General features: G+C 39.5%; 2 protein-coding genes across 2 annotated transcripts; both read right to left on the reverse strand.

The window, feature by feature from the left end:
• Nucleotides 1-5013: 5013 nt before the first annotated feature.
• On the reverse strand, nucleotides 5014-6179 carry nmbb (neuromedin Bb; the record flags this gene model as incomplete). The annotated part of the gene is made up of 3 exons (XM_084476118.1): nucleotides 5014-5438; nucleotides 5533-5717; nucleotides 5918-6179. 3 exons carry the CDS (start codon nucleotides 6177-6179, stop codon nucleotides 5382-5384), a joined length of 504 nt encoding a protein of 167 aa, XP_084332244.1. The 3' UTR covers nucleotides 5014-5381.
• A 2140-nt stretch (nucleotides 6180-8319) lies between these two features.
• On the reverse strand, nucleotides 8320-14620 carry sec11a (SEC11 homolog A, signal peptidase complex subunit). Its single transcript, XM_084476033.1, has 6 exons — nucleotides 14483-14620; nucleotides 13439-13548; nucleotides 10585-10734; nucleotides 9985-10104; nucleotides 9713-9770; nucleotides 8320-8809 (listed from the first exon to the last, which is right to left on the reverse strand). The coding sequence occupies exons 1-6, from the start codon at nucleotides 14531-14533 to the stop codon at nucleotides 8759-8761; spliced, it is 540 nt and encodes a 179-aa protein (XP_084332159.1). The 5' UTR covers nucleotides 14534-14620; the 3' UTR covers nucleotides 8320-8758.
• Nucleotides 14621-16560: the final 1940 nt, after the last annotated feature.

The following is a 16560-nucleotide window of genomic DNA, read 5'->3' on the forward strand; positions in this document are numbered from 1 at the left end:
TGATGATAATAAAATGGCTCCACTGGCCCTTCCCTCTTTGCACGGACTCGTCTCGGGTTGGCCAATCAGACGCCAGACAAGTGCCACATGGCACAATGAGGTCATGTTTAAAGCAATACGGGCCTGACGTCAACACATAGATGGAATCCATCCATCTATTTGATCCGAATGAACAAATGAACCCATACCGTCTCTCTCTCTCTCTCTCTCTCTCTCTCTCTCTCTCTCTCTTTTTCTGTGGAAAATTACGTTGAAGGAAAATACCCCAGATTGCAAAAGACTTCTCATTTGTAAATAATCTTTTTTGTTTTTGTTTATGATTCTAGCGGGTAGGGATATATCCCATTGAGAAAGGCGTGTGGGCGGTTCTCAAAGGTCACAAAGGGAATCTCCTTTCAAGTAAAAAAGTTGAAAAAGAAAATAGTTGGGATTTTATCTATGTGCAGGAGACATGGCTGGTGCCGAAGCTTGATTTTGTTATACCAGGATACCAGGATATGGGTCTGACATGTGCAACCTCTATTAATTGCAGCAATTCTTTGGTGAGGATTAGGGTGTTTAGGTGGAGCTCTGTTAAATTATAAGAACCATTGGGGTCATATGCTGTGGGCAGTGATCATTTCCCCATAGGTGGGGAAGAAAACTGCTGTGTGGGACATTCTTCCTTGCTGATGTCTGCTGCAACCCAGGTGGTTCAAAGAAAGCTACTACTACCCAGGAAAGTAGTGCTGTGGTGGAATGAGGCATGATGATGAGGCGGTAAGGGCCAGCAATAAGACTTATATGAGGTTAAGGAGATTCCCAATAGGAAGCAATGCATTGATATATCAACGACTTAGGGCTGTGGCAGGGCGCATCATTAAATGTGGTAAGAGGAAATATTGGAGAGCATACTGCGAGACCTTGGGGAGGAGCACGTCCATCACAGAGTTGCTGGGTGTTGTTTGCCATATGTAAGGCATACCTAGCGAATTGGTCTGTGTCACAATGATGTTGGGGGGATATGAGGAAGGCCTGGGGAGTGTTGGTGTGTTTCTTGTTATTAAGATTGCCTATGACATGTTGTGGACGGATGGCCTGTTGATGAAACTACAGATATATGGGATTCAGGGACGTATGTATAATTGGATTAGGGAATATTCAGATCAGGGTTGGGGGGACGTCAGAGTCTGTGCCCATTGCTAAGGGTCTAGGGCTAGTCGAAGAGTGGTCTCATGATCGGGATTTTAAAATCTCAGTGGTTAAGACACAGGTAGGGTTGTTTGGATGGAAGAGGGGTCTTGGGGAGTTGGGGTTTTCCCTGTATGGCTCCCCTCTGGTGAGGGGGACTCAATATCAATTCTTGGGAATTCTGTCTGAAGAAAAGATGACTTGGAGAGCTCAAATGTGGTTGTGTAGAAATTTTGGAAAGTTATGAACCTCGTTAGGTTTACTAGCTGGATGTGCCTTGGGAACATTCTACTGATGGTTTACATGGCAACAATTAGATGGAGGCCCTTTCCTGACAGATACATGGCTGGTTGCCTGCTTCTGGTAGAAGCATAATGAGGTAGGCTATGTTTCATTTCATGCTCAAACATCATGTGTCATCATATGACAGCTGCGAATCCATAAATTCCAACAGTATGAGCCATATCACTCTGCGTCCTAACCTTATCAAACAAGATGTGAACTCATTTCTAAGTTACAACCATAAATGTCCTACCTTTTATACTTGAGAATATTTGTAATACCAATACTACTATGTATTATACTAGTACTTATACTACTCATACTGATGATAGGCCTTACATACTACTTCTACGACTTATCATTACTTATACTACTGGTCAGTGTTGTGCATGAACTAGTTCAAAATAACTAGTTCATTGAACTAGTTTGAACTAGTTCAAAAGAACTAGTTCATTGAACAAGTTAATTTTTCTATGAACTTTGAACTGAACATAACATATTTTTAACTAAAACTGAACTTGAACTTGAACTAGTTCAGATTTTGTGACATTCTGAATTGATGCTTAGGTCCAGATGACATGTTTATTAAATAGAGTTACTGCCTTAGTTGTGATGAATGAAACAGGTGTGCAAATAATATCCACAACAATCTGAGATTGTAGTGATGGGCAGCAGGTAAAGGAGAGGATTCATTTTAAAGGAGAGGATTCATTTACAGAATACTCACTCCAACAGTTTTTCTTCGGTTTCTAAAAAAACTGTTAATGAACTGAACATGAACTAGTTCAAAACTGAATTGTGAACTATGAACGTGAATTTATTTATTTTCTTTTGTATGAACTGAACTTTGAACTAGTTCATGTGAAGTGTGAACTTGCACAACACTGCTACTGGTATTACTCCTACTAATAGGCATATCCTACTACTGTTACTATTTAAAATGATCATTCTACTACTGGTACTTCTACCATACTAATACTACTACTTATCACGCTTATATTACATATAATACTTATCATACTAATAGGGTTAAGGTTCAAACTGTATCATAGCCATTTGTTTTTAGTTTTCTTTTGTCTGTTTATGTTTATACCTACTCCAGTTAGACTTAAAACTTTTGAACTCTGTTTAAACTCTAAAAAATATGTTAAAAATCATTTAAAACCAGCAATCTAGTTTAGCCTAAGCCTTTCAACAGCCGGTATTCAAACCACAATTTATTCAGAAATTGCCTTTTCTAGCAAATATATGTTACTTATTATTTATTTGTGTGTTATTCTCAAAGTAGCATTGTCATGCATCTTGCCATAAGGGATATCTTAGCCAGCCTGGTCTCATTATTATTAGTGTTTTCTCTTTTTAAATGACTACTCAACAATGTTATTGAACCACCCCAATCCCAAGATAAAAGCCTCTTTAGCTAGCTCTATTTGCTAGGCCTATTGGCTTCATATTGTAGTCCAATCGCTTTGTCACACCGCTTCCTTGGCCTGAGGTCCACCCAGCATGGGGTGCAGACAGAGCCCTCAACATGATACCAATGACCTCATCCTCCCCATGAGTCATGCATGGGAACAGCTCCAATCAACACATTTTGTTCACATTTAATGTGACCACAATCACCCACTTATGTCACATCGCAAGCTTCACCTGAGATATTGTGGCCTGCAGCGATGCAGTGCTTAACTCTGATTCAATGAAACACTGGAAAGGGTGTGTTTTTGAATGTCTTTAAATGTTAGGGTGAAATATTAGATCAATAATCTCTATACATACATTATACATGTGGAATTTAATTGCTTATTTTTTCATGACAATCACTGTACACCACTTTTGATAAAAGTGTATGCTACATGACTAATTAGTAGTCATGTAGCTAATAGTAGTCATTTTACTACTTAAAAATGAATGGCACTAAGATTGTGGGGGGTAACTTCTCAATTAAACTTTTCATGGTGGGGGGGGGGGGGGGGGGGGGGGAATAAGGTAATCAAATGGAAATACCATGGTGATATTTTAGAGACCTAATTGGAAAAATTATACGGGTGCCTGATTGTAGTCATAACAGATACTGTGTGATTAGAAAAGAGTGAGATAACACTGTGTAAACAAGATAAAGGACATTGCTAACCCTATTCAATCTCCATGTTGCGGTTGAACTGCACATCACTACTAGCGGCATTAAAAAATTATGTTTAAGATATATGCTTTTCAATTTTGAGTTATTCTTTCAGAATTTAATGATTATCCTAAATAAATGTTGGTTCTCCTTTTTTCCCCTTCTGTTATTCATATTAGGTACTGTGCTGAACATTCTCAAGTGTTTCATCTATCTCATTCCATCCTTGAATAATAGAAGACATTGTGGATGTGTTTACCTAGACCAAGACCAGTAATTTAGATGAAGATATCCAGCTATTCATATATTTGAGCACATTTGCACATAATGCAGTTCAATAAGCAAGGTAGAGCAATGAACAGCAAAGATTAGAATAGGTACTTATCATAGCTCCCCATTCCCGTATTAAAAAGTAAATTGGTTTGTAAGAGGTAACAACAAGGCTGTGGTTTGTGCTCTTGGTGTTTGAGTGTGTTTTATTGCAGGTTAGCCACTGAGAGGATAAATGTAATATTCATTGGTTGAGACAGGACTCATATGTCACAGGAGGATTGCATATAGAGCAGTGGGAATAACGTGTTGTTTTCTTATCCACCTGATGCATACAACAGCTAAAGTTCAAGAGCATTACATTTATAACTCTTATTCTGAATCTCTGGAGAGGACAATTTAAGAGTTTCAAAAGCATGTGGGCTTTGCAAGTTTCAGAGCCAAATAATGTATTGTAAGATCAGCTATCCAAAATAAACACTTTGAGAAATGGTTATGGGAAAGGTCATAGTGAAATGAAATGTTAAGGCTTGAATGCAGCTTGGTTTGTCCTGATAACCTACTTCCCATATGGTTTTCTTCCTGTGGGATGACGAATAAGATGGGTGTCAAGTGTTAAACCCATTTTGAAGTCGTTCTGTTGCTGTCTTTCAAGTCTTGAAAGTAACAGCAATTGAGTCATTTTATTGGAGCATTTCACTTCAAATGGAACAGATTGTGCAATCTTCAGTTGAGAACCAAATCACTTGTATTACAGATGAGTTAGACCTTGTTATGTTGTTCATTAGGTCTTTGAGTTGGCACCATTCATTTAGAATGTGTGTTTACAAAGAGTCAAATGATGCATATTACCTGTGAGAGATGGAGATTCATCTAAAGAAATGTTCATTTCCAAGAACCAGTTTGGCTGTTCTAATTCAACAATATTTTAGTTATGATTGGCTTATAACTATAACAAAAGTAAATATTAATGGGTTTTTTAAAGGAAATATAAATAATAGTATGTTAGAATCAATCATACACATTAAAATGAAGGGATACTTCAATGGATTTTATTTTTGTTTTGCATCTGGACACAATTTAGTCAATATTTTTTTCAAATGTTTTATAACATGCATGCTACAGGAGTCTATGCTCTCACAGCGTGACGATTATGGAATTTTCATATTAATATATAATACAAATATTAGTAGGCTATAGGTTAAAATATTTACACCGCATTTTGCATAGGCTTTGTACATTGAACATAAACACGTTGAGTTATGCAACGGAAATTACAATGAAAGCATAATTATTAAATAAATGAATGATATTTATTTGAAGCATACTCTCCACATATACAAACACATGTTGTAAGGTAATACATTTGAGATAAGATATCCACTGGCCAAATAAAATAAAAGCAACCAAAAACAGCGTTTGTTTTTTACTGTGCAGCTGTGAGTTACAATCAAGAGGATGCATGAGAACCTCAGTGACATCGCGATGCTTTTTAATTGTCCATATGCGCATTTGCAGTCAACAGTGCTTTCCCCACGCCTCACTTTTTGCTGCTGTCGACGTAGCTCTCCAAAATCTTCATCAACAAGTCCGACTCCTTTAATCAGAAAGAATTACAATGTCACTGCAGTCGTTCAACGTATGCAAACACGATTCATCACATAGAAACGGTGGACTTTAGTTTTCCTCACCTGCTTTTTAGAGCGGGTCTCTTGCGTGTCGATCTGCGCTTGTAGAGCGACCCGCAGAACCTCCTGGAAGATGTTCCCCAGGTCGTCCTGCTCCGGACCCAGGGCCACCTGCAGCGCGTCAACACCTTGCCCATCGGCGGACGACAGAGGCTTGTCCATCACACTTTTCTTGCCCATAAAGTGTCCTTCGAAGCGATAAATAGAATGTAAATCGTTATTATGCGTTTTAAATCATGATTACACATGAACAATTAAGTCAACAAGTGGAACACAATTATGCATGGAAAACATGGGAAAGCATTTAATACAAAATCAGTCAATTCTACTTTAAATACAAATTAGATAAATAACTATCAAAGCAACAAAAAAATAAGTGTCCACATACCTGTTGCCCAAAGATTGCCTCTCGGGTTCACTTTAATCTTTGCAACTTTATTCCTTAGCTCTGTCAAATCGAAGCTCACAGCAGTGGTGACAGACAGCACCGAAAAAAACACCAGATAAGTCAGTAAAGCCCCATGGAAGACATTGCTAAGTGTTAACCCAGACATAGCTAAAACCGAAACGGCGGAGTCCCTTGGCGCGTAAAACCTCCAAGTACTGGCGACTGGGAGTTCGGTGTGAGGGCGCTCGGACGCACTACGCATTTATAGCTTCCGGCGTGGGTGGGCTCTGTCTCGTGTGCGTGCAAAACCTGCACAGCAACTCACAGTTTGAAGTGGTGACCAGGCTGTATAGTGCGCGATCTTAGCCGAACCTTTCCGTATGACGGCTGGTCCTACGGTTGATTTGATTTGATTTGTGATACAGGCCCACGTGTTTCATGGCTATGTGTGTGTTGGTTGTGTAAACATCCGTTTTACCAATGCGTAAATGGCAGCGCGTAAATGAAGTGGAGTCGATACTACAACGACCTTGGTCTACTTCAACTTAATTAAGGCCTGATATAGGGAAGTTTGGAATAGAGTGATGTTGTCCCACTCACACTTCAGGACAGATTCGTGAACGAAACCAACATTTCTCACATTAGAGGAATCAAAGATGCCGAAGGAACGGACTATCCCCCACCATTGGCACCCACTTGACCCCGGACGGTTTTGAAAGATTTGTTTGAGTTTCATTACAACCATAGGAACTATGCACCAAATACAACAGTCAATTGTAAAACACTTCATTTCCAGTATTCGATTGAATTTTTTTGACTCCTCCCCTGTCATTAAAAAAACAATACGCTGTGGTCTGGTCTAGTCTAGTCAAATCATCAACAGAAAATTAACGGGAGTTTTTTTTTTTTTTTTTGGTGTGACATTTCGTGGGTGTGCGTGAGAGCGTGAGATTGATGCTGAACGCGTGAGTGTCACGCCAGATGCGTGAGAGTTGGCAACCCTGTGTAGGGAAGTTTGGAATAGAGTGATGTTGTCCCACTAACACTACAGGACAGATTCGTGAACCAAACAAACATTTCTCACATTAGAGGAATCAAAGATGCCGAAGGAACGGAGTAGGCCTATCCCCCATTGGCACCCACTTGACCCCGGAAAGATGAAAGATTTTTTTGAGTTTCATTACAACCATAGGAACTATGCACCAAATACAACAGTCAATTGTCAAACACTTCATTTCCAGCATTCGATTGAATTTTGAATTGAATTTTTTTGCACCAATTTGTGCCTTTATTTTGTCAATGCATTGGGGAAATAAACTCACACAGAAACGGCATAGCTTTATGGCTTTGAGATGTTCTGTATTTTAGAAACACAACCCCCCGCCCCACAAAACTGTATTAAAGAAACAAGTTCATTCTGCAACCCTTATATAGAGCCTTTTATAGGCTATGTATGTAGTTATGTTTGTGAAGATGTGAACTGTTTTAAACCATGATTTAAAAGATGCACTTGTTCCAGTCAGGCTGTTGATGTAATAGTCTGCAGCTGGGGCTCATACGTTAATTGAGCCACACCCATTGTGGTGCTCCTTGGCCAGAGTTCTACACTGGAGGGACACTTCAGTTGTGCAAGCGAAATGACTGTTGTGGTGCTGTTTGTTTTAAGTAAAACGTTTTTCTACCAACAACATTGTGCATCAAGGAAACTCTTTTTCACAATGTTGATATGGGTCTTTTGTAATACTTCGAAATAATTACATACCATTACAAAAGTAATGGTAATACAACTAGTATTTGTAAAATAGCTAGTAGTTGACTTTCGTTTTTGTAGTTGTTTTTTTTTATCCATAAGCGCCCCTATGGATGGAAGGCTCCCCAACATTCGCCTTCAGCATCTTTGCCACGGGCAGGGCCTTGATAAACAGCTGATATATGCTAGGGATGAGTAAACTTCCATTATTTTTAAAGCCTCCCAGTCGGCTGGTCTCCGGTCACCTTTGCCCCTGCTCTTATGCTCATTGTCTCCTCATAGAGAACATGTGGACAAATTCTGTTCGGAAAACAAGGCTTGCAGAGATCTTTGGAGCTCAGGCAAAGTAGGCACCAGAGCCCTTACGCTTACTCTAACATTATTTGAATCTTCCTCATTATGTCCTGGAGGATTGAACGATGGAAAAGCGAGCATACTGCCAATAGCGAAAGAAGAGTGCTCCATAGAGAGAGTTAGAGCTACATAAAGTGAGAGCGACATAGGGGAGATGGATAGGAGACCTACAGATAGTGAGATGGTAAGGTGAGAGTGCAACATAGGGGAGATGGTTAGGAGATACAGCTACACAGAGAGAAAGGAGTGAAAGAAAATCCAATGATTGTCGATTGAAAAAGTAAAAACATTTCACAGATTGAGGGCAACAGATTTCAATTTAATATCAAACTCATAATGTGTCTTAAAATACTTCACATAATTTCATCGGACAATGAATCAACATGAATAGACAAAAAATGCCGACATTTTCTGGGGAACATGACAAATAAAATTGTAATGTGACATAAACCTTAAGTCTAGTTCCCCTCACAAAACAGACACTTGTAAAGCTTATACACACACACATTGACGCCTTATAGCCCCATTTCTACAAAATGCGGCCAATCAAAATAGTACAAAAGCCGGTAGGATTGAGAAAAAAAAAAAAAAAAAAAATGAAACTAAACGGAAGTCGTTTTTGACAGGCAATGGTTTGACATTTTTCTTGGACAAAGCTGGATCCGCAGCGTGTTCAACAGAGACCTTGCGTTCTCACGACCTCCAAATCTCAGGACATTTCTTCCTTGTAACCCTGCTCATTCCCGGTGGACCAATACAAAGAGCCCCAGCATGAAGAGAACGGCGTACTGAAGATGATGGAAGAGAAGCCGGACTTTAGACAGTATACATTCAATTCAGGTCTTAATTAAAATAACATCATGAAACGCAGCAGCGGTAGGTCTGAGCCAACGATAAAGCTCATCTAAACCTTGTAGATCTATTTCCCCTCGGAAATAATGATTATTTAGATCAGATGCACTTATAAATCCAAAAGGGACATTTAGGTGTTGCATCGGCATACAACCAATAAATTTATGAATGGTTGCTCACACCCCACCTTCCCTCTCCTGCTTCCCAAATGCCACGATAATCTGTTCCTTTGGGAGGGAGCTTAAGCAAGCTACTATGTGTGATTCGTCATAGTTATTCACAACTAGGGGCGTGAATCTTTCAGTATGTCACAATTCGATTTAGATTCTACATTTATTCTCTATTAAGAGTACGGGTGCTATTTTCAGGATCAACTCCGTCCTCTGTGTGCTAAGAAAGACTGTGTAGCAAATTATGGCATGAAACAGAGTAAAGTGTGCATAAGATTGTCATTTGTATAAAAAAAGTTGTATAAACTGAAGGCAATAATATAAAAACACAAAGGCCAACCGAATACAAAAATAATAGTATAATAATAACAATACCTCAGATTTTGAGAATCAATTCAGAATCATAGAAAATAATAGTTAGGATTTTAACGTGCAACGATTTTTTTCCCCCCCCTCTACTAACTATTGACTAATTACCAATCTATCAGACCTGTTTATTCAATGTGACTCAGATACATTTAATTTAGGATAAAGGGTTAGGGGGCAAGGGTTAGAACCCTAGGATGGGAGTCGAACACCCTTGCAAGTTAACTACACATTATCCTTTCCCTGTTCATCCCACTTCAAGTCTAACCAGCAGAGTAGCCCTCCAGGGAGTCAGCAACTTACCTTAAATTTGGGGTAGTCGTTCATTAAAATGGTAACGATTCCAATATACGGCACAAACCTGGAAGCAAATATCCACAATGAATACATATGTTTAGTATGCGCGTACCAATCCACACAAACACACACCAAAAAAATAACATTACAAAATAATGATGAATGATGAACTTATAAAAACTAAACTCAACACATATGGCCTTTTAGGTGGGAAATAGTCAAAGTCAATCAAAGTCTATGAACTGCTTGGTCCCGGTGGAGACGGAGAGGAGACGTACCCTCTGGCTCTGCCCACTACGTCCTTCTTCTCCAGCCAGTGCTGGCCCTGCTTGTACAGACCTCGGTCATCCACCGCGTTGTTGTCCCCCTTGGTCAGGAACTTGATGTCGCCGTTGTCCCTGCACAAGAACCATTGGTCTAGTGTTACGCTTCAACATTTGGACGCCAGGTGCCTGCTATTGAGTGTTTAGAACAGGGTTAACAATAATCAAAGCTTTGCCGTTAATGTTCCTTTGATCACGCATGTGATATACTTTCTCCCAAGCACATTGGTAAAGTTTGAAACTGCAGTTTAGAGTCGAGGTGTGTACTTCTGAATATGGACTCCCAATGTGAAAAAGCGAAATGTCCCATTCCAATGCAATTAGAGTGTACAAATATATACTAGTTAGGACTTGCACTGGTCCAGCAGTTTACAGTCACGGGTATTAAAGGTGGCATATTATTATATATATACCACAAGGTGTGAGTTTGATTAGCCATATCACACTCACACCTGGTGGTATAATATCTCACATTTAAAACCCGTGACTGTAAACTGCTGGATCATCCGACCTCAACTACTGCTGCTACATCATTATAACCCAGAGGACGTATACTTTTCATGAATCTTCAGTACTCTGTGTACTATGGGGATCTCGCGGCCCTCTATCCTGAAGACGACAATCTCCCCGACCCGGATGGGGTCCTCCACCCGGTTGGTGAGGAACAGCAGGTCTCCTCTGTGGAATGCAGGCTCCATGCTGCCACTGAAACAACACAAGCAAGGCACTATTTTGAATGTGACACAAAACGGTTGAGGGAAAGCCTACCGCATTACCTCGTCTGCCCTCAACAGGCTGCACACGGGCGTCCTCATGAATACTTCAGATATCGGTAGCTGTTGTTTTGGGCAAAATGTTTTGCCAATTCATTGTTTAGATGGTGATAATGGGGACACTTTATACACTAATGAGGGAAATATGAAATTAAAATTTGAATACAGCTGTAACGTATGGAAATATGGGAAAAAGTAAAGGTTTAATAGTTTGTGAGTGAACTATATGCAGCCCCAATCAATGCTATATTTAGTCCAGCCTGGAAATCCGCTTTTACTTTGAAATGAGTCACATCTGGCAAGTGTGATCATCATCATGAACCAGATCAGTACTCTTCATGTATTATACTAAAACTAAACCTAATTCAGACGGATGTCAACAGCAGATGGAGACAACCTTCTGAAACACAACCCTCAATAATAATTCATTCAAATAAGGCTCCTTGTTGTGACCACAATTGAAATGTAGTAAAAACATATATATTAAAGTCTTAACCTATTTAAAGTCCCCTTGCTGCTGATTTGGGGTTTATTTGATAAATAATATACATTTGGGTTTTTCCCCCCCAAGAACCCTAAGGAAAATCGTTCTAGATTTCCTTTCTTGATGAAAAACATAATATGAAACAAGCAAGTCTAATTGTCCCCCATGTTGGGTAGCTTGTGGGTTGCATTAAATCATCAAATCTTGTGATGACTTTAACTATCATCTTGCCTCCACTCCCCCTCGCTTATAGCCTGTCCACTACGGGCTAACACACAGCAGGCCAACACAGCTGGCTTGCGTGTCTGTCCCTTCACACACAAACTAATCAAATCCTGCATTCATCAAATCACCCTGTTTTTGGTCCCACACTAATATCCCGCTTTGCTCAAAATAACACCTTACTCATTACAGATTCCCCCTATCACAGTCAAGTTATGCTGGTATCAACGCCATTTTAATGTTGTCCTTTAGGAATTCAAGGTTGGAAAATAATCAGCATATATGTAAATAAGCTGCAGCATTGGCGTTCAACCCATATCCATTGGTCAACAACAGTAACTCTTCCAAAGAAAATAAATCTAAGGCATTCCATACCGCAGCCTGAATCACACTACAGCCATTTTATCATTGTAAAAAGGTAAAAAACTTATCTGAATACTTGGTACCAACGGGCATATATCTACAACGATATCTATATCTATAGATATAAATATGTATATATACATCTATATCTATATATTTTTTAGGGTTGGTCTCTATTTTCATATTGTCCAATCATGGTTATTCTAGATTGCCAATATACGATCCGATCACCAGGGGACGGCGGGAGGGAGTAGGTCAACTGCAAGTTATACAGTAAAAATTACGTGAATAAACATTTATAAAAGTGAAAATTGTATTTGAAATATTAAAAAATCACCAAAAATCGGGAGACATAGGAGACGATCAGAAATCGTCTCCTATGAAACACCGGCTCTCTTTTAAAACTGAAAAAGACAATATCACAACATCTTAAATATCACAAACCAAATCATATACATGATGTTCACTACTCTTATGGAGCGCAGAGCAACGTTTTGGTGAGCAGGCATATGGAGAATGGAGATGCAGGTTGTCAGATATTACTCTGCAAACAGAGTTCATGTAGACTCCATCTGAAGATAGCTATGCTATCCTGCCTATTTTTTCACCATTCACCAAACAAAAGGCATTTTTAAACCGAGGGGGTAAAATCCCCCGTTGTCACGGAGCCGGCTTTCTTGGTTCACTGGAGAAGGCGGGGATACGCACAGAGAGTAGACCTCCCTTTATAATAAGTTGCATTCTACAAATGTTTTTTTTAATCTTTCAAGAGACTCACATGCAAGAATGAGTATACATCTGAGTGTAGGCTACAAAAGCGATTGACTATTTACAAGCGCAAAAACGCCAAGATATTCTTTATTTTGCTGACCATTCTATCCCGACAAAAGCCTTGTAAAGAAAGTTCCTCTGCGTCTTTCTCGTAGATCGCACCATCTTTCCCCCTCTCCTTTAATACGACTGCATCACCTTCTCTCACATGATCAGCAGCTTGCGGATTTCACTGTCTCTCCACTTACTCATGTTGATATCGCTGAGTTGTCTCTGTTGAAGGGACAACGCAGCAACACCTCTACCCAAGTCCCGCCCCTGGAACCGCAGAGCCATCTAATCGCATTTACATCAAAATTAAACCGCCAATATGTGTAGGTTCTGAGAGGGTAAATTGGGGTGCGAACTCAGGTCAGTAACAGTATATTACCTCGGTCAGTGTAAAAGCGTGGACCTTGCTATAATCCAAATTAGTCCTGGCAGGTATACAGATCAGTTGCAAAATCCTTTAAAATGAAAATGTCACAGACATTTTCATTGTCCTGCTTTGATGGATGCGTTTCGGAGCATGCGCACATTGGGCGAACAGTCAAAAGCATTCGCAAATGGTCAATCATCCCTTCAATGGCCAATATATGATCAGATCGCTAATTGGCAAGGCCCGATATATATATATAGAGATTTACACACACACACACACACACACACACACACACACACACACACACACACACACACACACACACACACACACACACACACACACACACACACACACACAAAACCAGATTCTTACCTGAGAACGACAACGATGGGACTCTCACTTCCGGTGACGACCATCAGCCCTTTCCAGATCATCAGAGCGGACGACACGATCATACCAAAGTTCAAAACCTGGTAATACAGCTGATACAAAAAGAACAAAGCCTTTAGTTCTAAACTAAAGTGTGAGTATATGTTGAGTTGGGGAGACGTGGGGAGTGATAGTCTAGTGGTTAGGGTGTTGACTTTGAGTGCAAAAGGTTTTGTGTTCTACTCTCAAATGCATACCGCAGCATCAGGAAGTTAAAAACACTTCCTGCTCTCCATATGAAAATGCATCTAATAACGGTCGTTTTGGATAAGAGTCTAAACATAAAATAATATTAGGCTTACTTGTGCCAGGCCATAAGCCAAATGTGTGCACTTTTATGTAAACATTAAAAAACACATAAGGAATGGCGGTGTAACAACATTTAGTAGTGGGTTAAACTGTATTCAGTTTAAACGGTATTCTTTATTAACAATGTTTTGGGTCTTGGTCCCACTGCACACACAATATTATAGGATAGATTGCATATTATGATTGCTGTTCGAGCAGATATCCCTCATTCCAAGCAACCGGGGTCGATACAACTACAAAGCCTTATTATTTGGAATTCTATATCAAGGATTACAAATACTGGGTTCATATTCAACATCAGACTACATCGGCATTTTGGTCCAAGGGTTGATATTTATGATAAACAATCAAATAGTATCAGTCTGACTAGTACTATATGAATGTTATACAAAGCAGTTAAAAGAGCCACAAGAGCGAAATCAAAAGTAGTAGTATGAAGAGAGAAGAGTGGACAGAGCGGTTAATATGCTGAGACAATGCAGTCCGATTTCCTTCCAAGGTAAATCCCACGGCCAAGGTGCAGGTACACACAATAGACACAATAGAGTGTGCAGCATATTGAATGCAACGTGTGATTGAGGTAGCAGCTAGCGGGTTAGCATTTAGCTTTGTATCCCTATTTGACATCAAAGGGAAGCGATTAGCAAGGAAGTAACAAACTAAGAGTCGTGGACATACCTGCCGCTTATTCATGCGCCGCACATCGTCAAGGAAATCTAACGATAACATTTTTATTGTGTTTACTATTATATATCAGCGTAAAACGTAGAATACATATGGATGCATATGAGGAAACTTGCATCCGAATCTTCCGGGTTGCTCAGGCGGAAGTCCCGCCCCCGTAGTCATATTTTGGTTGAGGTGTCGTTTCAGGATACGACCATACGACCAATGGACATTGTTTATATTATCCTTATGTCATTTTGATGTTATTATCTCAATTATAATAAAATTATTATTGTCTCAATTATAATAATTATAATAATACTAATGATAATAGGTATAATAATAAAATAATTCAAAGTTATAATAATAATATTTTAAAGAAAGATATTCCACAACAAACAATACCAACATAATACCATGTAATAATTAATATAAAATATCATGCTACTTACATAAAACAAAAGAATAGGCAAAAGGAAATGTACATATTGTTAACTAAAACCATCACCCAAAAACTCATATATAAAACACATACAAACAATATGTTGTCGGATCAATGTCATCAGCTAAAAATGGTGTCTCCAAAATATTAGTTAACTGGCACAGCTTACATCAATATGGAAAGCACTTAATAATTTTATCACTTTAATTTCCTGTTGGATTTGTGGTTTGACAGAGAAACTGATAAGAGTATCAGGGACTGTACATCTAAAATCACCGGAACAATTGGTCTTTTCACTCTGCTCAAGAGATTGTTATTAACACATCTAGCAAATTAGTCGTAGTCATAATTAAAGTGTGATACCATTTGTGATTTATGAGTCACCCGTTTTTTTTCTTGTTACATGTATGGCATGTTTGGGCAATATCTTTTGCCTCTCCTAGGAAACAATCCAACTTCAACACTGGTATCAGATAGGAAGGCCTACTTACTAACACGTCAGGACAGCTGTATTCCTGTTGCTAAGTAAATAGTAGTAAAATGTAATTTTAGCCAGTGAGGGATTTGTGAATGTGTCATGTTGGCCCAGGAGCAGATGAGAACACTCCAAAACAAATTAAAATGGAAGAACCCTGTATTATTCTGCTATGTAGTTCATTACAATGTTAAGTGGGAAACAATGGGAATAGACAGCAATTCTGTGGAGGTCCCATTACTCCCAATTCTGTGGAGGTCCCAAACACTAAGGTGTTTGTGTGTATGAGTGTAAGTGTGTATGTGTATGTGTGTGCATGTGTATGCATGTGCATGCATGTATGCGTGTGTGTGTGTGTGTGTGTGTGTGTGTGTGTGTGTGTGTGTGTGTGTGTGTGTGTGTGTATATTAGAGTGTATGTATGAGTTTGGCACTATGGTTATCTTCCTGGGGGCCAAACGCTTCCACCACCCAAGCATGGTCGACGTGGTCTTCTCACCACAGCCGCAGGAGCAAAGAGGATTGCTGCAGTTTCATTGAGCTTAATGGACTGACCAGAGTAGTGACACACCTTCCTAGCGCTCCTCTGCTCTGTTTGATAGATATCCCAGGAAGCCCACTGGTGGAAATTGCATCAAAACCAGAAGCTTCCTCAGCAAAGTCTCTTCAATCTTTCCCAGGCGAAACATGTTCTAAATTATGTGTTTAATCATCTGGCCTGAAACACGCAGGTGGTCTTTACTGCCTGTTCTTTTTTTTTTTTACTTGTGTGTGTTATGTCTGTTTTAAAGATCCTCATTGTTTGTGTTGCGGTAAATCCCAAACCCCAACTCACCCAATAGTATCACCTCCATGCCAAACTATTCATAAAGTATGATTTGAGAAGGAAAGGTCATTATTGCATCCATCCAAATGCATTATCATGCACTAGACACGTGACACCGGCGATTGTATTCCCAACCATTTAGCCTTTGTATTCTCCCAAGAGTGTGTGAGATATACATCAGAATGGCATTAACTCCCAGTCAGTAGCAGCCTGCTGTGTTAGATTACGGCAGCATTAACAGTCCACTCGGCGTCAGAACCGAGACTAGACCGGACCTGCGACTTTTGGTGCATCAGAGATAAAACTATTTTATTTTAAATGCCATCTAGTCTGTGGCATTTCCGAAGT

This window comes from Micromesistius poutassou (assembly GCF_964030765.1).
Source record: "Micromesistius poutassou genome assembly, chromosome: 12".
NCBI classification, from domain to species: domain Eukaryota; kingdom Metazoa; phylum Chordata; class Actinopteri; order Gadiformes; family Gadidae; genus Micromesistius; species Micromesistius poutassou.

Coding starts and splice junctions, on each gene's coding strand:
- sec11a (XM_084476033.1), bottom strand. CDS start 14,533: ATGTTATCGTTAGATTTCCTTGACGATGTGCGGCGCATGAATAAGCGG. Junction 10,105..10,584: donor GTACTGAAGATTCATGAAAA/GTATACGTCCTC, acceptor GTTCTTGTGCAG/GGACAACGGCGACATCAAGT. Junction 8,810..9,712: donor ACGACTACCCCAAATTTAAG/GTAAGTTGCTGA, acceptor CATCATCTTCAG/TACGCCGTTCTCTTCATGCT.